This window comes from Rhinolophus sinicus, linkage group LG02 (genome assembly GCF_036562045.2).
Source record: "Rhinolophus sinicus isolate RSC01 linkage group LG02, ASM3656204v1, whole genome shotgun sequence".
Taxonomy (NCBI): domain Eukaryota; kingdom Metazoa; phylum Chordata; class Mammalia; order Chiroptera; family Rhinolophidae; genus Rhinolophus; species Rhinolophus sinicus.
In genome coordinates this window covers 157052655-157076970 of record NC_133752.1, presented here as the reverse complement: position 1 = coordinate 157076970, position 24316 = coordinate 157052655, and the positions used below count along the sequence as shown (strand labels likewise).

Below are 24316 nucleotides of genomic sequence, written 5' to 3'. Positions count from 1 at the left end.
AATTTAAACTGTTTAAATTACGTACACTAGAATTACACCTGATTTGGTGATACTGGCTCTACTCAGCTACCGACTGTGATAACAAGAACGTGTTACTCTGACTGCTCTAAGCTTTCATTTCTTCACCTGCAAAAAATAGAGGCTCTATTAAACTACGCCTAAAGCATTTATTGAGTTTTAAAATTACATGTAACTTAAAAGTTGATCTTTTTGCTCAAACTTCCTATTTCATAAAAATTAAGGTGTAAAATAGTCTGCTGATAGGGTAGTCTTCTGAATATTGACTTTGTTCATCATTTTTATATACTATGGATCAGAAGTTATACTGACAAATTAAAATGACCTTAATACAAATGTTTAAATTATTAAACTGATTTCTTTGACTGAACTGTAAAGTTCTATAAAGTATATACTTTTTTTTAGGCTAGGTTTGTTGCAAATAAATTTTTCCTTTTCTATAAAATTTACCATAATTTTGAGACATTTTAAAAGCAACACTGCATGATTGTTAAGTATATTTAAGTGGTGTCTTTCTTTTAAAGCTTGTATATCTGGAAAGAGAGAAGAAAGATAGGGGACCCTCCCCCTTGGCCGTACCTGAAATGTGTCCTCTCTTTCTCCTTCTTCTCTTTGCCTGACTAAATTCTTCAAGTCACAGGATCTCATTTTAAATGTCACTTCCTTAGTCTTTACTTCCCTTCTTTTCCCCTTCTTCCCTCAAAACTAGGTTGGTTACCCACCTGGTTACACTTCCATGACACCCAATGTTTCTCCCCCAACACTCATTCACTTACAAATTTTGATCTCAGGTGTATTGTTCTTACCAAGTTGTGAACTCCTTGAAAACAGGAACTGTTTCAGGCTTGTTCATGCCTATCCCCAGTGCCTAGTAAGGTCTGACATAATAGAGGCTCAATAGATGATTATTGAATCAATTTGTGAAGGAATTGATGATTGACACTTAGTAGACCTTCAGGAAATATTTGCTAAAGAATAAGTAAATGGAAACTAGAATTTAGCCTAGCTAAAACAAAGAGAATTTTAAGAGAGCATGGAAAGGTGAGATACATTAAAGTATTCAAAGACAAGACCAGCTCAGAACTTCTCCTAAGGAAATTTCAAATCGACACCCAGGGATGGTACTTTTATTACCACTTAACTATATCTCTTTACAAAAAAAATTTCCTCATTAAACCTTGGGAATAAATAACTGTAAAACTGTTCCTTATGATTAATCTGGTAGGATCTGAAACAATGGCAGAAAGTTTGAAACAGTTTCTGGAGCAAAGGTTTATTAATAAGCCTTTATAATCATATCAAACTCTTTAGAATTCATGTGAAGATAAATATATTGACATATAAAGCAGAGCATAGAGAATGATTGGTTTTCGTATTTAGCCCCTTGGCGATAATTCATACGAAAGATTTAAAAAATGATGTATGTAAATAGACGGTTTGCTATTACCATAGTAAAATTAGAAATTGCTGAAAAATAGAAAATAGAGATTTGAAACAAAAATTTCCATAAAAAAGATTTCTAAAATGAAACATGTAATGTATAGTGATTACTTTTATGATTGAATCTTACTCATATTAAAAGATGTAACAAGTTCTAAAAGCTGATATTAAAAAAAAAATGTATTCCCAGGATTATGTTGTACTGTTTATTCATTAAATCATTAGCACATACATTTATTGAGGCTTCTTCTGCTTCCATTTTTACTTGTTGCAGGAATAATTTAGAAAAAAAGCTGAATTAAATTCTAAACCTTATTTTTGTGACCCTGCTTTTGACAGTCTACTTGCTATATTTTTCCTGGTTTTATACATTTTGTAGTAGAGATGGTTAGACCACTCAGTATATTAAAGTTCTCTTGTGGATTGTGTTTTCAGTTTTTTTGAAAATTCTTAATGGTTTTAGTTACCAGAGGTATGGAAGGCAAAAATATGAGCTAAACTTGTTTCTCAGGTGGTTCATTTTAGAATTTTAAAATATTGTTTTTCCAGACTCTGAAGTGTTTGACACATTTGGACTTGCACAGTAATAAATTTACATCATTTCCATCCTACTTGTTGAAAATGAATTGTATTGCCAATCTTGATATCTCTCGAAATGACATTGGACCATCAGTAGTTTTGGATCATGCTGTGAAATGTCCGACCTTGAAACAGTTTAACCTGTCATATAATCAGCTGATTTCTGTTCCTGAGAATCTTGGTGACGTGGTGGAGAAACTGGAACAGCTCATTTTAGAAGGGTAAGAAAAGGGTTTATTAAAGATAAAACGGTTGCCTTCCACTGAAGTTTCATAAGGTTGACAAAATATACTGACGTTATTTCTTTAGTAATGAGTTTTAAACAGCAACGTGATAAAAGACTGAAGCAACTAATATTGCTGCTTCTGTCAAGTGACTTAAATTTTCATAACTAATTTTAAAATTAATAAATCTGCTTTGATGCTACTATTTGAAGGCAAATTGTTTTGATTTTTTTTCCTTAAAGCATATGAGTTTATGCAATTTAATCTTCATTTTGTCTCTTATGATTAGAAATAAAATATCAGGAATATGTTCCCCCCTGAGCTTGAAGGAATTGAAGATTTTAAACCTTAGTAAAAACCACATTTCATCCCTATCAGAGGACTTTCTTGAGGCTTGTCCTAAAGTGGAGAGTTTCAGTGCCAGAATGAATTTTCTTGGTAAGTGTTCCGTATGAGTCTTCTCCTTACCAGTACTTTTGAGTATTAAAGGATGAGTCACATGTATGCACATTTTAGGTGTTATTTCAGTTTAAATATTATACTGGAGTTTCAAATATAAAGTTAGGATGTTGGTAATAAAAAGAAACAAGATTTCAGGCCACGAACACACAGAGGAAACTTAAATGCATATTGCTAAGTGAAAAAAGCCCATCTGAAAAGTCTACTCACTGTATGATTTCAATTATAAGACATTCTCGAAAAGCAAAACTATGGAGACAGTAAAACAATCAGTGTTTGTTGCCAGGTGTTTGGAGGAAGAGAGGGATGAATAGGTGAAGAACGGGATTTTTAGGGCAGTGAAACTATTCTGTATGATATTGTAACGTGGACACATGTCATTATACATTTGTCAAGATGTATAGAAAGAGTGAACTCTGTTGTAAACTATGGACTTTAGTTAATAATGTATTAATATCATTTCATCAATTATAACAAATATTCCAAACTATGCAAGTTGTTCATAATAGGGGAAAAAAAGTGTGTTTGTAGGGTGGTGGTGGTGAAGTGAGAAGTGTTACATCGGAAAACATTCCTTTCCACTCAATTTTTCTATAAATATAAAGAGCTCAAAAAAGTCTACTTTCTAAATATTAAAAATAATTTTGGCAGTTTTGTATTGACACAGACCCAAATTGACAATATCTTGGGCTATAAATAGTCATTATGCAGTGGTTCCTTATAGGCTACCAAACTTAAAATGCATATGACTGCCTGACTTGGTTGAACTAGAATACTGAGTTTCCTACTGAAGTTTCTTCAGCAATTTTTTTATTATAATTACTATTTTTTTAAGAAATAAAAGTAATCATTGAACAGTTTTCAAATTAGTAATGTTAATATGCATTCATTGAATTCTTGCTTTGTGCAAGATATTACAGTAATACAAAATGGGATCATTACTTTATTAAAAGTCATGGAATACTTCATGTGGAATACGTTAGCACATAAAATGATAGGAGATTATGTTCATTTGTGGCCTATCTGAACATTCTAATAGTAAGGGACAAAACAGCAGTAAACAGGAACTCCCTGTATTTTATCTTCCTTGATGGAGGCCATGTGCACCTTGGCACCCACGAGACTCTTCTATACATGACTCAGCAAAATAATTTTTAATACTGTTTAATAGCAGAATGCTGTTTGACTACTTATTTTAAAATATTCTATTGTGTCAGAACTACCAGAAACTAATAATGATAAAAGCCATGTTAATTTGCATACTATTTTCCTTTTTTCTCCCTTCCTCTCAACCTCTTCTAATATTCACATGTTCTTACCCTGAGCCTGAAACTGGGGACAGAGTGATTCACTCACTAGGGAGCAAAGCAAACCCAGTCTCTGTCCTTCAGGAATGTGCAGTTAAGTTCAGAAGACAGGCATTAAATAGTGATGGCACAACTTAATGTAATTGTTTATAGTGCTAAATGAGGTGAGGAAAAGGTTCCAGATGCAGTGAGGGGCCCTGATGCACACTGTGGAGGCAGGGGTGTGTCTCTGTATCTGTGATGGTTAAATTAGGTCTGGCAAAAGGTGCATTCAAAGGACCCTGAGGCTTCCTTATGGCCAATATGTTATCTCAGATGAATCTCCCAGAAAACTTGTAAGGTAGGACAGGTATGATCTCTGTTTAACTAATTGATGAAATTGAAGCACTTAGATTTTTGTGTGACATTTTAGGGGCACAGAACCAATTAACTAGTTATGAAAATTTGAATACACCTATGTTGAAAAATCTGTCTGCTTTTCACTACTCCACTTTAATAATTTTTAGAAGGTCTTATCTTTGGGAAGATTCCCTATAGAGGTGATATCTGACTGATTCCACTAACCATTAAAAATGATCTCATGTGAAATGAAGTTTCAGTTCTTTGATTTTATAATATAAGAATTTTTCCATACAGCATCTGAACCTCAAGACTTCATTCTTAAGTGCAGAACCATTTCTACTAATTTATTTTGTGAAAAATACTTTTTGGAAATAGGTGAGGTGTCATTGCGTGTACCTTTGTGTTTCTCAGGAAGACAGCTTCTAGCAGTGTTATGGAACATTTTGACCCTTGAAAATTTTCTAGATAAAGCATAATCCATATTGTTAACCTTGAAAATGCTAGGAGATAATTTCTCACACCACATTTGTAGAACCATACCTTTTAAGATCTCTAGAGAATCTCAGAGTTTATCTAGTCTAGCTACACTATTTTACAGATGAAAAAGCAGGCTGTATGATTGGCTCAGTTTCCAAAATTGTGTTCCACAGAATTGTTTTCCTTGGAGGACCTCATACTGTATTTCCATTTTGGAAACTCATAACGTATACCAGAATATTGAGGACTCGGAGATGTTTCACTGTATTTTAGCTAATGTTCCTCAGTCTCTTAAGATCACATGATCAAAGAATGTTTTATTAAGTAATATCCATTTTTCCATAGAACACTTTACGAGATAATACCATAAAGAATTTTTATTTTTATATTATACTGTGTATTGGTATTCAAAAATGTTTTGTTATAGTTACCTAAGAGTAATTTGAATTAATCTATAATGTGCTTCACCTAATGACATCACACATAATTTGAAATGAATATTCTATGAATTTTTACTTTGTACAGATGTAGGACAGATGAGTTTATAGTTAGACATTTGTTTAGCTTTCAGATTAAATGATTTTTATAAGCATGGTGTATTGTTTTAATATATAGTGGTAGTATTAAAGATGTTACCTTATTTTCAACATAGATTTTTTTTTATTGTCAGCATGAGAATAGAAATTAAATTAAGAGACAGGTCATTGGTAGCTGTTTTTGTAGAATCTAATGGAAATCTAGTTAACATGATTAAAATGTCCCTTATCTCATTTTATTTTAGCTGCTGTGCCTTTTCTGCCTTCTTCTATGACAAGCGTAAAATTATCTCAAAACAGATTTACGTGTGTTCCAGAAGCAATTTTAAATCTTCCACAGTAAGTTTATTATTTTAATTTTAAAACCACATGAGCTGGAACAGAACCTTCAGAAACATGCTTTTGATGTAGGCATATAAATGGAATTGATTTCAAAACCAACTCAGCTTAATATTTTCAAATCTATGAATATTTGACATTCACTAGACAAAAGACCCAAGTTATTACTTGGAGATTTAACTTTTATATTAATTTAATGCACTATTGTATAGAAACAATTGAGATTATTTAATTGTTGCGCTGCTATAATCAAATGAGATTATTCTAGCTATCACTTTACCTTTTAAAATTTCACTTGCTTTCAGGGGTTGATGTGTTGCTAAGATACTATTAACTTTGCAATTATACTTAAGTTATGTTTGAGTGACATTTTTGGTGAAGATTGGAACAGTTTATATAGCCCAGGTATTTGGAGATAATTTTGGTTAAATTCAGTGAAAGCGGACGCTTCTTGCTAACTACAGATTCATGCATCAATTAGATTTCAAATGTGTTGTCACCTTAAATGCTATTGTAATTGTGTTACACATTACAAACGAAATCCATAAGTGTATATGTCGAACTACATTGAGTGACAAATAACAGTTACAATCTAGACATAAAACGTGTCTGACAAGCATGTAATAGTTAGTTTAGAATGTGTCACACACTGTTCTAACCACTCAACAGTGGATCATTTCTTTAATCTTCCGAATAATCCTATGAAATAGCTATGGTTATCTCCACTTTATAATGAGAACATTATTACATTAAATAAAGTGAGTAGCCCAAAGTCACAGTTCCTAAACATGGGTGGTTTGACTTCTGACTCTCAACTCACACAGAAAGGCACCTCTACCCTAAAAGTGGTCCTATATTTTAAACATAATATATTCCTACCAATGTGTTTGAAAGGCAAATATTTATGAAATTTGATTAGGAAATACATGCCATAAAGAAGGTTTCTTTTCAGGGAACCAAAAATATTTACTCCCTAATGACACTACACCTTTAGACACCATCTTCAGGCATATATTCCAGCATTTTGTAAGTATTTCTTTAAGTTTATTCTTTTGTTTCACAAATGAGCATGCAGTTGCCCAGCATAAGTCCTTGCTGAGGCTAAAAAGCACTACTGTCGAACAACCTGGTGATTCTCGACTTTGTCTCGGTTGCATTGTTTGTTAGACATACATGTCTTATTGCTAATGCAGTCAAATTAATTTCCTTGTTTCCATGCATTTTTATAAGACAACTAGGGCAAAATCTAGTATCATTTTAAAAATAGCAAAAATGTTGCTCTTCCCATCTGAATCTTTGTCTAACAGGCCGTACAGTTGTGTGAGTTTGGGATTAATTCATCATGTTTCAAATACCGTGGGTCCCTGAAAATAAGACCAGATCTTATATTAATTTTTGCTTCATTAGAGTTTATTTTCAGGGGATGTCTTGTTTTTTCATGTACAACAATCTACATTTATTGAAATATAGTCATGTCATCTTCTGGAACATCATCATAACGTAATAAATGAGTCCGTCTGGTTGACAGTCTTAACTGGGGCTTATTTTTGGGGTGGGTCTTATTTTTGGGGAAACACGGTTTACTAGATGAAAGTGGTCAGTATGTAGATGTAAAAGTCCAGGCAACCTTTTTACATACTCAAATATGTATACCACTCATATTTACATACTCAAATATGTATACCACTGACTGTTCTTTCTACACACGTACACTTCTATGCAACATGTGTTTTTCTGCTATTTTCTGCAAACTTTCGTTAGCATGTTCTTGCATGAAAGCAACCAAGTTGCATCGAGGGCCTATTGTGTGCAAGGTATCATGTTCAGTGTTATGATATTTATCACAGAGACAAGCTGGTAAAAGGGTGTGCCCATGCATAATATTAAGTAACTGTAGGACCCAACCTCTGAAGAATCCTCTCAGTAATGAGTGAAATTGAAAGGCTATATGGAGGTTACATATTTATAAATCTTGAATAGAAGGCAGGAATTTTAATGACAATTTTTGCATTTTGTTAATTATGATTTCTCATGTATCGTAAACATTTGTAAAACACTGTTCTTTCTCTCATTCTGAGAGTGACATTTTTATGTTTCTGAAGTAGGGAAATTAAGCCTCAATTTTGTTTTTAATGGTTCTTATTCATTTAAGTATTGTTCCTAGTGAAACATATCATCTTTCTAGCCCATATATACCTATGTGTACACAAAAACACACATGCATACTTATGTATAAATAATGTTAGTTTTAAAGTTATGTCATTCTCACTGTGGTGGAAATTGCTGGTGATGCTATTTCATGTATTTTGGAAACACTCATGTGTTGTTTTTTTTCTTGACACTGTATTATTTTAGCTTGCGGTCCTTAGATATGAGCAACAATGATATTCAATATCTACCAAGTCCTGCACACTGGAAATCTTTGAACTTAAGGGAACTCTTGTTTAGTCATAATCAGATCAGCATCTTGGACTTGAGTGAAAAAGCATGTACATGGTCTAGAGTAGAGAAACTACATCTTTCTCATAATAAACTGAAAGAGGTGAGAGATTATCTTTATTTGTTTATAATTATTGCCAATTTGAAAATAAGCTTTCATAATTTGCACTGTTACAAGTTACCATTTTAAAATCTGTTATTTGATATTTCCTACTTCTTGAATAAGATCTAATCCTACCCTGAGGTAAATGAGTATACTAACAATGTGTATTTTCCTTAAAAGATCACTTTTTGTGCTCTATTTTTGAATTATGTTAATATATACTATATTTAATTCTGAACATGAATATTTAATGCTTTAAGTGTGTCATTTAATCACAAATCTCTGATTTGTTAGCATACTCTCAGATACTCTATATTTCTCAAGTTTTTGCTGGGCCATATATAGCTTGTGGTTTTCAGCTGACTTTCTTTCCTGCATTCTAAAATTTCTGCATTCCTTCACCATGTTACCCCTCACCCAAGTGGGCAAGCTGCCTATGCGTCACTCTATTTCCTATGTTACAAATCTGAAATTGATCATCCACTCATCTCAGAAAAACTTCTTTCTTCTTTTTGCCAACTTCAAGCCTATTGTTTATAAAAGCCAAAAATAATTAAGTGCCTGAAACTATGAGGTTCAGAATAACTGAATATTTTTTGGTACCTGATTTTTACCAGTAAATTAATGTTTTTTTTATTATAAAAGTAATGAATGTTGCTTAAAATTGTGGAACAGTAAAAAGAAATCCAATGAAGGTGCCACCTAAAGTATAAACCTTTTGTCGTATTTTAAGAATATTAAGCTGTACATAAGTTTGTGATGACTAGATCTTTATAGTTTTACTGAAGAACATAGTGTGAGGGAATGGACTGAAGCCACAGATGATTGGGGTGGGATAACTATAAAGGACTTCTTTACTTTCAATGTTGTAAAGAGATGAAATATGTTACGAAGGGAGAGTGGCTTTTTAAAGATTACAAATAAATAACAAAGATTGTTTGGGGTAAGTCCTTTATACTTATGTTTTTAAACATTTATAATGAAAACTGTGATAAACCTTTGGAAGGTTTCAGAAGTCTGTTGAAAGGTTTTGCAAGTTGCTGATGGGATCTCTGGGTCTTTCTTGTTTCTTATCAGCATCTTGTTTCTTGGCAGCACACTTTTCTTCCTTCCCACCAACAGAATTTGCCCTTTTTTATTTCATTAAGATTCCTCCTGAGATTGGCTGTCTCGAAAATCTGACATCTCTTGATGTTAGTTACAACTTGGAACTGAGATCCTTTCCCAATGAAATGGGGAAATTAAGCAAAATATGGGATCTTCCTTTGGACGAACTGCGTCTTAATTTTGACTTTAAACATATAGGATGTAAAGCCAAAGACATCATAAGGTTAGATAATTTTATTTCCATTTGTTTTTATTAAGTTTGTTTCGGATTTCCTCTGCCTGTGATTTTGATAGATATATAGATACAAAATAGGAAAAAAATGTACTACTTGATTTTAATGTACTGTGTGTAGTTTGCCTTTTATTTGATGATTGGGTTTATATGCTGCCATTGCAGAGCTTTTCATTTCCTCCTAGCCAAGCTAATGTTGAGAGAATGGCTTCTTTTCCTTATCATGCTTTTCACTAGAAATGGACTCTAAAGGAAATTTTACTATTTGGTCTCGTTACCAATTATACAATCAAAGGAAAGATAGCACAGTGTAATAACTCCTCAAGCTGCATTTCACATAGCAAATAGTTATCATATGTCTATTATATCTTAAAGCATTATAATTACTTAAATAATATAAAATTACTAACTTTAATTTTGGCTGTGTGGATAAGTAACCTACTCACCCTGATCATTTTTGGTCATTTTAAAACCACCAAAACTTCCAGGCATCAGTCCTTCTGATCTTCATACTTTATTACCTTCCAATACCTTTGATAATGAGCTTTATTTCACTCTGTTACTTTTAAGCATGTTAGTCTTATTGCTACCTACTCATAAAATAATTTATTTCCATTTTCAGAAAATTACTCCTGTCTATATTTATCCCGCAGATTTTACTTAAATGATCAAAGCTCATTTTATCTTCGACTATAATAGCCACTAAGGCAGGGACCATGGCTATGTTTACTCACTACCTAATTCTTGGAACAGAGTCAGGCATACAATTAATAATTGCTGAATTACCTGTGAACTATATTTGCTTAATTATCTTCTGCTTAATTTTTTAAGTTTACATTTAGATTTTTGTCTCATTTTATGAGGAAAGATTCCTGTCCTCCTTAGTTTGATGTAATTTGAAAAGAGTTTGCCACCAGTTATGCTAAACATGACTACCCCTTATTCTACATTATTATTTCCCATGGTTTTCCCTCCTGAAAGTGGAAAAAATGTTCATATGAAAATTGGTTTAATTCTTACTAAACATTTAGCAGAACTAGTTTTTAATGTATTATGCTATATTATCAAGCCACTGTCTAACTAGTTTTAAATTTAACATTCTTATAAATGACAGAGACCTGTAGTAGTTTAGAAATTATACACATTATTAGCTGTTTTAAAGAATGACTTTTTTCAAAGAGCAATGAATTCTTAATAATTAATTGTCTTTGGATCATTCATTTTCTTATTTATCGGTGATGCAAACCGAACTTAAGTTGTATGTGACAAAATGATTGATTTCAACATTAAATAGCAGGTACAGATTGATCTGTCAGATCTTATTTTCTAAAATGTGAAAGAAACCAAGAAAAGGTATTATTATGCCTTTTGTTCAGATCATCAGGATTGTTGGTCAGAGACCTATTAGTTATGAGAATGGGTCAGTCAGTATTCCCTAAAATTCACTTATACTTTAGTTTGCTTCTCTAATTTTGAACTGTGGCAACATGTATATCTTTCTATAATGTATCCATTATATTTCTGAGAACATTTAAAATCTATTAATTTAAAGGTGGTTTTGTTAGCCACCTATAGCCCTTCTAATTAATCTCAATTATTTTTACATTAAGATTATTAGGAATAGCAACATAGTAACTGCTGATATGTTTGTATGTAGTAATTTATAATGTAACCAGTGTATATGATAGATATATATGATATAGGCCATACATGAATATATACGTACACACATATATATGTACACACATATATACAGTATCAATATAACCTCACAATCAAGGTTTAGTATAACTACGCATGTATCCTTTACCTTGGTTCTCTATTATATGGGCATTGTAAAATTTTATACTTTATAATTTTTAGTGTTTTATTTGTGTTATTTAAAGAATCTGTGTATATGTATAAAATTCTAATTAATACTGCAAATATATTTTCACATTTTGATTATTTATGGTGATAGTGTGACGTGTCATTGTAATTGATAATGATTGGTAGCATTATCAATTACAATGACACGTCTCACTATCACCATAAACATCACTAACAAAATATATGCGTTAACAGTGCACTGAAAGACATGTGCATTTTAGTTTGAGCTATGCACTCTTTTACATACTATATTTGTAAATGTTTGATATTAAAAGAATTCAATGTATATAAAAATTCACCTATATTTTAAATACACTGTTAAGAAGCTTGTTATTTTATTTTTGTCTTTCTAATACCAGGTTTCTTCAACAGCGGTTAAAAAAGGCCGTGCCCTACAACCGAATGAAACTTATGATTGTGGGAAATACTGGGAGTGGTAAAACCACCTTATTACAGCAATTAATGAAAATCAAGAAGTCAGAGCTTGGAATGCAAAGTGCCACAGTTGGCATTGATGTGAAAGACTGGCCTATCCCAATAAGAGGCAAAAGGAAAAAAGACCTCATTCTAAATGTGTGGGATTTTGCAGGTATTTATTTCACTAGAATTTTAAAGTCACATTTATCTTTTATTTAGAACAAGGATTTAAAAACTGAGGTTTATGTTTCAATACTGCACAGAGAGCTAGTGTATCCTGCGGAATTATTCCAAAGGCAGTTACTTCTCCGAATTATACCCTTACCACCAGAATGGAGAAGTAGATGGAGTGAAATGTTAGAAACTAGTAGATGCCAACTGAAGCTGAACTTGGTTGGTAGCTAACACTTTTGCTAAAAGTTGCCAATCCCTAGTACAATCCAGTATAGTCTTCTAAATATTGTTGATGGTTTGTCTCTTTTTTTGTATGCTAAATAGTAGATAATATCACCTAAAAATTTGTTTTGAAAAGGATGCTTGCCTTGCCTATTGTCTGGAAGGCTAAAAAAAAAAAAGTCTGCAATCTTTGTTTAGGTCGGGAGGAATTCTACAGTACTCATCCCCACTTTATGACCCAGCGGTCACTGTACCTGGCTGTCTATGACCTCAGCAAAGGGCAAGCTGAAGTTGATGCCATGAAGCCTTGGCTCTTCAATATAAAGGTGATCTGTTCTAATCTTTTGAACATAGGAAATAATTCTCATTTTTTTTTTTTGTATGTAGAGTCATTTATTTGGGGCAAACAATTCCTTCAGTCTCTTCAAATAGTTTTTTGTTTTTTTTTTTAAAGTTGACACACTAAATTTTGAGTTGGGAAATTTTCAGTGTAATTAAGTTGTGACATAAAAATAGTGTGTTTCGTCATGGTGAGTGGCATAGATGCTTGAAACCCTTTTAAGCTATAAAAATTGAAAATATGTATGTTCAACTGTTTTTGGTCATATTATTTCTTAAATGGAATATAAACTTTCATAATTTAAAATAAGCTATAACGTAAAAGAAAAAAGAAAAAGAAAAGCAATCTATGTATCACCAGCTATGTCCTCAGTGATAATTTAGAATGAAGTCTTTCAAATCTTACACTTTCAAATGGCACCAGATTAATATGCTCTTTTTTGTAAATTGATGCATAGTTGACAATATTCTCTTTTATTTGGAATCTCTTTTTGTTGTTTTCCACTGTCTCTTGCTGTCATGCTGTTAGCTATTCCTTACAAGCTTGTTTTGTAATTTTAGTAATTTTTTAAACTTGTTTGTGTTTTGACTTTATTATAGCTAGCTAAAGTGAGCAAAAATTACAATAGCACTAATATTTCAGTCACTTTTTTGTTCATTGTAGACTCCAAAGGGAATGACTTTAAAATGAATTCAGGAGACGGAATTTGTAGATAAGGAAGAGAAAATATAAACCATATTATGACACTTTGAAATAGTTTATGTGTTTATTAAATGCTTATTTTATTTAGAAGTCCAAAGCACACTTAGTGATTAACCCATTTTAAGTCATAAAAAAATATGTTTCTAGTGTTATATAGGCCACCTGAAAAGTGATAATTGAATGAAGTAATAATTGAATGAAGAAGGGGCATACAACTGATTTTTAAAAATTTCTTAAGGTTATATTTTTTTCTTAGATTTAAGGAAGGAAAGAGAGTTGTTTTTTTCTTCTTGGAGTCTTTTCTCATTTTTATTCAAGTGACTTTCATAGAAAGTGAATATCAATGGCAATATAAGTAGACTTGATTTTAAAACAGACACAAGAGTATTTTGTGCCTTTTCTGTAGGCTCGTGCTTCTTCTTCCCCTGTGATTCTTGTTGGCACACATTTGGACGTTTCTGATGAGAAGCAGCGCAAAGCCTGCATAAGTAAAATCAACAAAGAACTCCTGAACAAACGTGGCTTTCCTGCTATACGGGATTACCACTTTGTGAATGCCACTGAGGAATCCGATGCCTTGGCAAAACTTCGGAAAACCATCGTCAATGAGAGCCTTAATTTTAAGGTAACGTGGTTAATGCCTACTGTAGGCTGGTAGATAAATATAATTTATGAATTCTCATGTTATGCAACTGCTTAAACATGTCAGAAGTCTTCAGACTATCTAGCTTAAAATTGTGAAGTTCTTTTCATAGCTGTTAGCTTATTAAAGTAGTTTCAATTTTAAAATTATTTATGCCATACTTCATTTCAGATTTATAGATATGGAAATAAAAATAATTGGAGGATCCTGAGAGAAAAAGTGAGGGAGTATCTGAGAGACTGAGAAAATATTTCTGATGCCCTTTCTCTGCCAACTTCCTGTAGTGCTGATGCAATCAAAAGGCTAAACATGAATGTTGGGGTCTTAAAATCATCTTTCTTCTGTTATTTTTGGGCTGTTGTTTCTCCATCTGCTCCTTCCTTTTGGAGTTCCTATTTTATGCTCATCTTGATCTTCTGTACTGCTCCTTCAAGTCTCTTCTCACTGTGATTCCAATTCCAGATATTTTTCCTCAATATATATGTATTTTTTTCATTTAGTCACTAAAATCACTAATTTGGTTTTCAACAATGTCTAAGTAATTTTTTGGTTCATACAAATGAGGTTTTTCATTTTGGGAATTATGTTTTTGATTTCTCAAGTTCCCTTCTAGTAAGCCAAATATTACTTATAAGGTTCATATACAAATAAATTGGTTATCAGGCAGAGCACTTATTTTGAATACTTGCAGGGCAGAAAAAAATCTTCCTTGGGTTTTACAGACAGCATAATGTAAATTGTACTGAAAAACGCCCTGAATAGTTTTGTATGACAGTCACAGTGGGGAATTTCAGTTTTAGTCTCTGTTGACTTAGCTCATTAACACTAATGATCAGGACATGGCTTGTAACTAGGGTCCTGTTTTGCCTGGACAGTCCCAGCATAATTATTAATAGTGTCTCACTACAGTCTCAAAAGCATTCCAGATTGGATGATACGTTATATGGTTGCCCTGGTTGTAACATGTCAGACAGTTAGCTTAGTTCTGTTCCATTTCCACAGATTATGCTTCTATCCAAAACCTAATGAGCCATTTATAAATATGCTGGTCTTTGTGGTGCCCAAGATGATAATTTGTATGTTTGTATGTTTCAACATATTTATCATTCACTAAAAGGTTTTACCAAGGTGGATCAGTAGCAACATTTTACGTAAGAAGGATCACATATTATTTATTTGCAGATTTTCCTACTTTCTTGTGGAACATATGATTTGAGAGTAATATGACTTATAAGAAACAAATATACAATTCATACATCCAAGTAAATATTCTCTTTATCCAGATGGTTTTCTTCTGATACTATACCTGTACTTATCGAACTTTGTTGCTACTTACAATATTTTAATAGCTTTTCTTTTTATCATTGTTGTTGGAGCATATATTATATTAAAAAAAAATCTTCTTGGAGGATGAGTTTGTTTTGAAAAAGCCTGAATTTAGTTGAAAATCTGTGGATAAAGTGGTTAGTTTAAGTTGGACTGGTACTTCTTTTGTCTAATAGCAAATTATCACTATCAATCAAGAAAATCATATTTCTTCCTCCATTTGTAAATGAAATCTGAAGGCAACAACCATATAAGGAAGTAAAACTAATGCTTTGAGAAATAGTATTACTTGAAGAAAGGTATATATTGCTAATGGATGCATCATTCTGGCATATTGGTTTGAAAATCCGTTTGACTGCTTTGTAGAATAGTGACTCTTTCAAATGACCCAGAACTAATGAGCCTGCCAGAACTTGAATATTCTTTCCTCCTTAAGGTGCTTCAACCTGTATTTAAAATAGTAGTCTTTAATCTATTAGAGATTATTTTTTGCCCTCTCATTTGGTTTTCGTCTTTTCCTTTTATCTTGGCTCATCTCTAGTCTTTCCCTGTCTCACTCTTAACTTGTGTCTGTGCAGACTCTAGAGTAAAAGTGTGGTGTTTTGTTTGTTTGTTTGTTTGTTTTGTGAGAGTGTGTGGTTTTTTTTTTGGCTGTTGTTGACCTGACACTCGGAAGGATTAGTGGGACAAAACACATTTTAATCTTGTCGAACCCATTAGCAGAAAGGGATCCTTTGTTGGCCCTATAACCCAGCCCTTTGAAATTCATCCCTTTTCTGTGCTATTTGCTTTCTGTGAGAACCCTTGTTTCCTTCTATATGAAGGTTTTCCTTATTGGGTTAAAATATAAACTTCAGTCTGAAGTGCTATATTATCTTAATTCATAAGTGATGCAGAGAGGGATTATGTAAAGTGGAGGATAGTGGAATTATATTTAATTGTCTGGGGCAAGGGATACAGGAAAGCAATCTTTCAAATGACTGGAGACAGATATGTAACGGCTATAGCTGCTGTAAATGAAGCTCCTTAAGGTTCTTGTTACAAATAGAAAAAGAGCAAGTTAAGTTTTGTGTATGTGTTTGTAAACACAATTTCTATTTGTAGTAAGTTTAAGAATTTAGGTAGAAATTCTGATAGTTACTGTCATGTGAAAGAATATACAAGAATATATTCAGAATCGAGAAATGGGGAGAGTTTGCCACCTGGTGGTTTTGAAAGGCATTTTAGTTACTGTTAGAGTTGTATTTCTATTTCAATTTAGATTTTCGTGAAAAAGAAAAGGTTTGGAAAAGACATTTATTATAAAAACTGCCATCTTTAGGCCATTTGATTTTTTTTATTTTATATATTTTTAAATTAGTAAACAGTGATTAAATTTAAAGGGTAACATGTCAGAATTATTGGTATTTAGATGACGTTTTATTTTCCCATATTCAAGGCTTTCATAAAAAAGCATAGCTTGGGTGAAGAAATTTCATGGTTGTCTCCAGTTGATATGTATATTCCACTAATATAACATTTTGCAAATAACAAGAACACGTTTTAATGTTTTACCTCAGGCTGTGGATATTTTCATTTAATAAATATGGTCCAGAAGCTCTTCTGACACTGATTTCTTATGCTAGCATATATATTGCATTTAAGTTTAATGTCTTAGAAAACAGGAAATCCCTTATTTATAGTTAGTGATTTATCCAACGTTTTGCCTTGGATTTTTCTGGATAGCTAGATAAATATTTCCATACTATTTTATTTAATAGTTCTTCAAAATTGGCTTCTGTGTTCATATTTTTTATTTTAATGTCATCTTATTTATTCCTTACAATTTAAATAGTTTTACATCACATTTTGATATTAATTACAAATATACTTGTGAAAAATATACCCCTTTCTTTAAAAACTATTAGCACTGAATTTACCAACCACCTAATATATGAATAAAATGGGTTTTTATAGCTTGTCATTTGTAATTACATAGATCCGAGATCAGCCTGTTGTTGGGCAGCTGATTCCAGACTGCTACGTAGAACTTGAGAAAATCATTTTATCAGAGCGTAAAAATGTGCCAATTGAATTTCCTGTAATTGACCGGAAACGATTATTGCAACTTGTGAAAGAAAATCAACTGCAGTTAGATGAAAATGAGCTTCCTCATGCAGTTCACTTCCTAAATGAATCAGGTTTGTGTGTTTATTTGTTTCAAATTTTTTCAAAGCTTAGCTGTAGTTATTTATAAAAAATGGATCTGAACCTTGTTGGAATTTATATTTAATACTCAACCAAATATATATAGAATTCTTTAATAGGCCACTGAATTTTGCTTTTTGGAAGTTCATCACCTTCATTGATATTAAGTCATATTTCATGTTATAAGAAAAAAGTTAGAAATCATCTAAGGGCTGTAGTAGAAAGAGTCTCTGAGCAAGAGTTAAAATATATGGGTCTAGAACGATACTACTCAGTAGCTGTGGAATCCTGAGCATAAAGCATATCCTTTCATAGTATCAAATGAACATAGGGTGTGTGGAAGTTGTTTATATACCATAAAAAAGGGTTATTATTGGAATGGTACTAACGGGGCACTTTGAGAATCAAAGATTGTTTGAGATGATGCAGTTACTGAGAGGCAGATACTTCTTTATAATATTGGGACTTCAGAGCTTGAGAACCAGGATTCCCTGTTTATAGTCCCAGCCCTGCCACTAGCTATGCTGAAGTTTTCTCGTCATAAAATGATAAGGTTGGATTAGATTTTCTCTCTCTAAAGCCCCTAGATATTTGCATATTCTAGATTCTATGAGTCACTGTTTGATTTTTACTACAGGGGTCCTTCTTCATTTTCAAGACCCAGCACTGCAGTTAAGCAACTTATATTTTGTGGAACCCAAGTGGCTTTGTAAAATCATGGCACAGGTTGGTGTCTTACATTTTGTTCGCATGGGGGTAATGGTTGACGAGAATAACAAATGGCACCCAGGGTATTGAGCATGATTGAGTTTGTGTTCAGTTAGGATAGAAACTGCTGTGAATATAGAAAACTGTAGAACATTTCATGTAGAAGACTGCTTAAAGAAGAGCTTCATGGAAGAAAGAAAGATATCTTAGAGTTCACTTTAATATCTTTAATGTTTTTAATGTCTTTAATGATAGATGTTTGTGCCACTCTGTTCCATGGTGCTTTTGTAGATCTTGATGATATTTTTGGTTTGGTTGTTGACTTAGTCAATTGAATGAAAGAAAGCTTTATGAAAATTCCTGGGGTAAATACATATGAAAAAATTGGATTGGTGAGCCTGTGAAAACTATCTAGATAGCATGGAGGGGGGAGTTTTGACTCTTGAGAGGATGGTCTGAGCTCTAAATGCTTACAATTTTAAAAACCATTTATGGCAGTAGTAATAGCTATCTTTTCTTCATTTATATTTTGTAGGGAAAATTATTTCTTCTTCCAATGACAATCAATTACCAATAAGTTTAATTAATTATAATAACCCATCTCTATAGGTTTGCTACCGAAAACCACTCAAGCAGAAAAACACACTAGCTCAGGGTTTCTCAATGTCAGTGTTATTGATTCTTGGGGCCAGAAAATTCTTTGTTGTCATCATAGGATAATAGCAGCATCTTTGGCCTCTACCCTGTAGATTTTAGTAGCATCTTCCCAGTTATGACAAGCAATAATGTGCGTAGATATTGCCAAATATTGCTGGGGATGCAAAATCATGGCAGTTGAGTCTCCAGCGTGTATACTTACTGCAACTACTTTGGTGTATGACTATAATTTGTAGTTTTGCATGTGGCTCCCTGAATCCCTAAAATGATTATGTCTTTTTATATTAGAAGTCTCTCTTCTAATTAAACCATAATACCATGTTTCCCCAAAAATAAGACCCAGCCAGGCAATCAGCTCTAATGCATCTTTTGGAGCAAAAATTAATATAAGACTCGGTCTTATATTATATAAGACCCGATATTATGTTATGTTATGTTATGTTATGTTATGTTATGTTATGTTATGTTATGCTACGTTATGTTATGTTATATTATATTATGTTATATAAGTCCCGGTCTTATATTACAGTAAAATAAGACCAGGTCTTATATTAATTATTGCTCCAAAAGATGCATTAGAACTGATTGTCCGGCTAGGTCTTATTTTCAGGGAAACACAGTAGTAATTAAATTCCCTCAAATAATCTTGAATGATAGTTCCTAAATTCCGTCTAAGGAAAAAAAGAAAGATATTTTGAAGAGGGAACTTATTTAGGGTTATCCTACACCACAGAACTTGAGAGCATATTGAAACATTTTAATTGGCAACTAATTGTAATAGGGTAGCTATTTACTGTTTTGGTAGATCTTCTAAGGTAACTTTTCATCCTTCTGCCATACGCCATGGAAAGTGTGATTTTACTCATCTGCTAAATGATAATGGAACCAGTAAAGTGGGGGCACATGTTCTAGAGCCAGCATGACCTGTATTCAGGTCTCTTATAATACTTACTTTGTGATATTTCTTAATGTTTTAAGCCTTTTTTTTTTTTTCTCTTCTAAAATAAGGGTAATAACAATGTTGTCTTCTACATTGCCTCCCTAGTTCACTGTAACTGAGAAGTAAATGTTAGCTAATTTCATATTTCACTTATTTGGTAATTAAGTCTTATTATTTGGGAAATGAGAAATAAAGTCTTCAAAACTGTAAAGATGTACTTTTGGAAAATGTGCCAGTATGCACCTAAACAAAAAATATGTGAGGTAGATATGTTCTGTACAGCAAAGGGAATTTTAAATATATTCTGAATATTTTATTGTCCTAGGTGGCACACTATAACTCTCAGAAAGTAACTAAACTTTATCTAGTCAAGAAAAGGCGAAAGTTGTGCCGAAAAGTGGTGCATTTCCATATAAACTGGGAACATTTAAAGTTGCAAAAATGTGGATAATATCGGAGTGGGAATATCTTATTCAGTGGATTAAGGAAGTGGTTCATATCAGAATCACAGTCTCTTAGCAAAAACAAATTTCCACCTTGACCACAATAAAACCTCTGAAGATTTTTTGGATTAATTAAGTTGAAACTCAATGAAGTTCTTCTCATTAGTATAAACATGTTAATATATGTGGAAACTAAGTCAAGAATTTGAACAGCTTCAAGTTATTTTGAAAGATAGATCTAAATGGTCAGTAAAATGGTAATTTAAATTTCTTATTAACTTAAAAAATAAATAGTATCGTTTTTATTTGTGGTAGTACAGTGAAATATATCATTTTCACTGAGGTTTAAAGAGAATGAAAGCTATAAATAATCAAGTGAAAACAAAAATGACTGGTCAGACACCCGTCCATCAGCAAAAATAAATAGTATTCACCTCAATGAATCATCAAAACAAGGGAAGGAATAATTTCCTAGTGCAACAGCTGTAATGAGCCTTCCCTCCTTCCATATTCTCTGAGCTGTTAGGTCATTCAACTTATTAAAGAAACTTTCATCCACACGCAGAGAAGTTTGCAAAACGCATTTAACTGTATGAAAAAATATATTCGGGACTTACTGAATTAATCAGGTGGAATATTAAAGAGCTTCCATGGCAAAGTAATCTTCATAATACCATCTGTGAGGAATTTGGAAAATTCTCTTTCCTGGCATAAGGGCATACGTTAGCCTTATAAGTTACTAGGCTGAAGGAATATTAGCAAGTCTTTTAAAGGTGGTAAAATTAAGATACTGTTTCAGTGTTCTATGGCTATTTAACAAGATACCCCCAAATTTGGAAGCTTATTAAGCAAATGTCAAGTTTATTATTTCTCACTAGTCTGTGCATTGATGGGGTTCTGCTCCACAAAGCTTTGGCATGGGTCATTGAGCTTGGCTGGAATGTCCAAGAAGGCTACACTCACCTTTTGATGTATTGGTGCTCCTCCGTGTGCCTTTCATGTGGCTACTTCTCTTACAGTACAGGCCCAGAACTGGTACAGTGTCGCGTCTTTCTTTTTTCATTTGTTCACCAATGTATATTGTATTCTTTTTTTTTTTGTTTCACTTTTATTTATTTAAGTGTGTTTTTCCAGGACCCATCAGCTCCAAGTGAAGTAGTTGTTTCAATCTAGTTGTGGAGGGTGCAGCTCACAGTGGCCCATGTGGGGATGGAACCGGCAACCTTGTTGTTAAGAGCAATGCGCTATAACCAACTGAGCTACCCGGTTGCCCTATAGTATTCTTTTTTTTAAATTAAACTTATTGGGGTAACATTGGTTAGTAAAATTACACAGATTTCAAATACACATTTTTATAATACTTCATCTATATATTGCATTGCATGTTCACAACCCAAAGTCAAATCTTCCATCACCATATATTTGACTCCCTTTCTTCTTCTACCACTTCTGCTACATTCTAGTGACCAAAGCAACCACAAGGCCATTGCACATTCAAGGGGAAAGGAGATGAACTCCTTTCTTGATGGATTGAGCAGCACACATGTATAGGGAGGAAATGAATTGATCTATCCATCTTTGAAAACAATCTGCCACAAAGAATGGTAACATATGCATATAGATATACTAAAAAATCAAGCACAGACCAGTTTTAAAGTCAATTGGTCTAAGGAAAATGGAATATGTACATAATAATGGCTCACATATGAGGGGTTACTATGTGCTTTTCCAAGATTATCTAATTCTCAGAGAAACTTTTTAAAATGATACTATATTAACCCCCATCTTGAAGATGAAGAAATTGAGTGACAGGGAGGTTAAATAATGTATCCAAAGTTACATATTTAGGAAGAGGTAGAGTTATTAGGATTTCAGATCACATGGTTTGACTCCAGTACCTATAAGCCTAACCCTAGCATAAAATGCAGCAAATTTCATTTTCTCAATCAACCTTATTTATTAAATACTATGTTCTGGATATTGTTCTGGTGCTAGAACTATAGCAGTAGACCAAACAATGTCCCTATACTCATGGAGCTGACAGTCAAATGGGAGGAAATCCTAATATATAAATACTTATGTCAGGTGGTACAGAGTCATTTTATATATACATATATATATATAATATGGTTGGGGATAGAGAGTGAATTGTCAGACAAGTTGTTAGTAACTTAAAATCACTAAAACAAACAATTCTTTTTACCATCTAAATTTTAAGAATGATCTGAGATTTCTATAAAGTATACCGTATAGAAGCCCCCAAATATAGTATTTATTATTTAAAAACTCGTAATACGTTTTTATTAGCTATCATTATGTTCAGTCAATCATGCATTTATTAATTCACTAACCATTATATGTACAAAAGAGGAAAACAGAAATAAGACAAGTCCTTGGGCCTAAGAATTTTAGAATTCAGCATTTCAGGCAACTACATAAAGTAAATAACATTTGTTCCTATTTAAATATCCCTTAAACATTATAGATGCACTAAAGAAATTAAGCACAAACCTCTTTTAAAAATTAACTTGTCTAAGTAAAATGAATAGGAATATATAGATAGTAATGGCTAACATATTAGGACTTGCTATATACTAAAAATTGTGATATGTACTTTGCATGCCTTATGCGTGTTATATCTTACTGCATTCTGATGACAATTTAAGTGACAGTCACTTTTATTATCTCATTTTACATAGAAGGAAGCTGTGGCTTAAAGGAATTAAGTACCTTTCCCAAGGTCACATAGCTAGACTAGGGCCTGATTTGAACCTGGGTTCTTCTGACTTAAATATTTTTAACTGCTGTGATGATGATCAAAGCTCAAAGTATGGTCTTCACATTAGAATCATCTGGGTTTGTTGTTAAAAAAGCAGACTCTCAAGACTCATCACAGACCTATTGATCTCAACTCTGAGTAGAATCCAACAAAATTCAGTAGTTACTTTGTTGAGAATCACTGAACTGTGCTACATAGCCTCTCTTCCCATTGATGGAAGCCATCTACTATTATATAAATGTAAAATAATATTTCTATTGCAAACCAGAAGTGATAACACAGTCTGGAAGATAATTTCCCTAGGAATCTATTAATGAAGCTATAATAAGGATGTGGGGTATTAGCTTGATCTGTTGATTGGAGTTGGGGAACACTTGAAGTTTATTGGGTTCAGAGGATTTTCATAATTTCTGATGTGAATTCACTGCCTTAATTTAATAACATTTTTTTGTTTTGAGGGAAGTTGATGACCTACTAGGCTTCTAGGATACGTGGCTGTTAGCTAGAGAAATTAGGTCCTGTGTTATACTTGATAATGTTAAAATTCTGATTATTTTCACTGAACAAAGTGACACAAAATGCTTTAAATTCAAAACTTTTTAGAAAATAAATTCCAGTGATTATTTATAAGATTAAATCTTTCAGATTTTGACAGTGAAAGTGGAAGGCTGTCCAAAACATCCTAAAGGAATTATTTCACGTAGAGATGTGGAAAAATTTCTTTCAAAGAAAAAGAGATTTCCAAAGAACTACATGCTACAGTACTTTAAACTCCTAGAAAAATTCCAGATTGCCTTGCCAATAGGAGAAGAATATTTGCTGGTTCCAAGCAGGTAAACCAAAACTGAAAAATTTAATTACTCTATGGAAACTCACCATCTAGTTTATCGTTCTAATTGTCAAAATAACATCGATCTACGAGAAATATACTAAGTATTTTTTTTGCTTCTTGTGTAAATGTTCTTCTGAAGTATAACATTTACTTTTAATGAAAATACTACGTTTGGCATTTTAAAGATATAGTAAATGACTTATTTTATGTATATAATTACTATTTGAAATACCATTGCTTAAATTATTTAAGAAAGATAAATGGTGGTGATTATTGTGTGTGTGTGTGTGTGTGTGTGTGTGTGTGTGTGTGTCTTCTTACATGGTACTGAGAGAGTTATTAGGAAAGTTTTGGGCAAATAGTGAGTTTTGAACAGAGTCTTAAAAGAACTTATGACTGAATTTTCAGAGGAGAGGGGCAACACAGTGGAGGCCTAAGCTCTAACCCTGTATTATAGAAATTTTTCTTATTTCTT

General features: G+C 32.7%; 1 protein-coding gene across 2 annotated transcripts in view; it reads left to right on the top strand.

The window, feature by feature from the left end:
* Positions 1–24316, top strand: part of LRRK2 (leucine rich repeat kinase 2) — a 125719-nt gene that overhangs the window by 61366 nt on the left and 40037 nt on the right. For both annotated transcript variants that reach the window (XM_019736305.2, XM_074325834.1), the window contains exons 24-34: positions 2008–2258; positions 2551–2699; positions 5628–5721; positions 8077–8263; positions 9412–9593; positions 11831–12060; positions 12483–12610; positions 13733–13951; positions 17274–17475; positions 18120–18208; positions 23655–23842. In XM_019736305.2, coding sequence (XP_019591864.2) covers positions 2008–2258; positions 2551–2699; positions 5628–5721; positions 8077–8263; positions 9412–9593; positions 11831–12060; positions 12483–12610; positions 13733–13951; positions 17274–17475; positions 18120–18208; positions 23655–23842 — 1919 coding nt within the window. The remainder of the gene's footprint in view (positions 1–2007; positions 2259–2550; positions 2700–5627; positions 5722–8076; positions 8264–9411; positions 9594–11830; positions 12061–12482; positions 12611–13732; positions 13952–17273; positions 17476–18119; positions 18209–23654; positions 23843–24316) is intronic.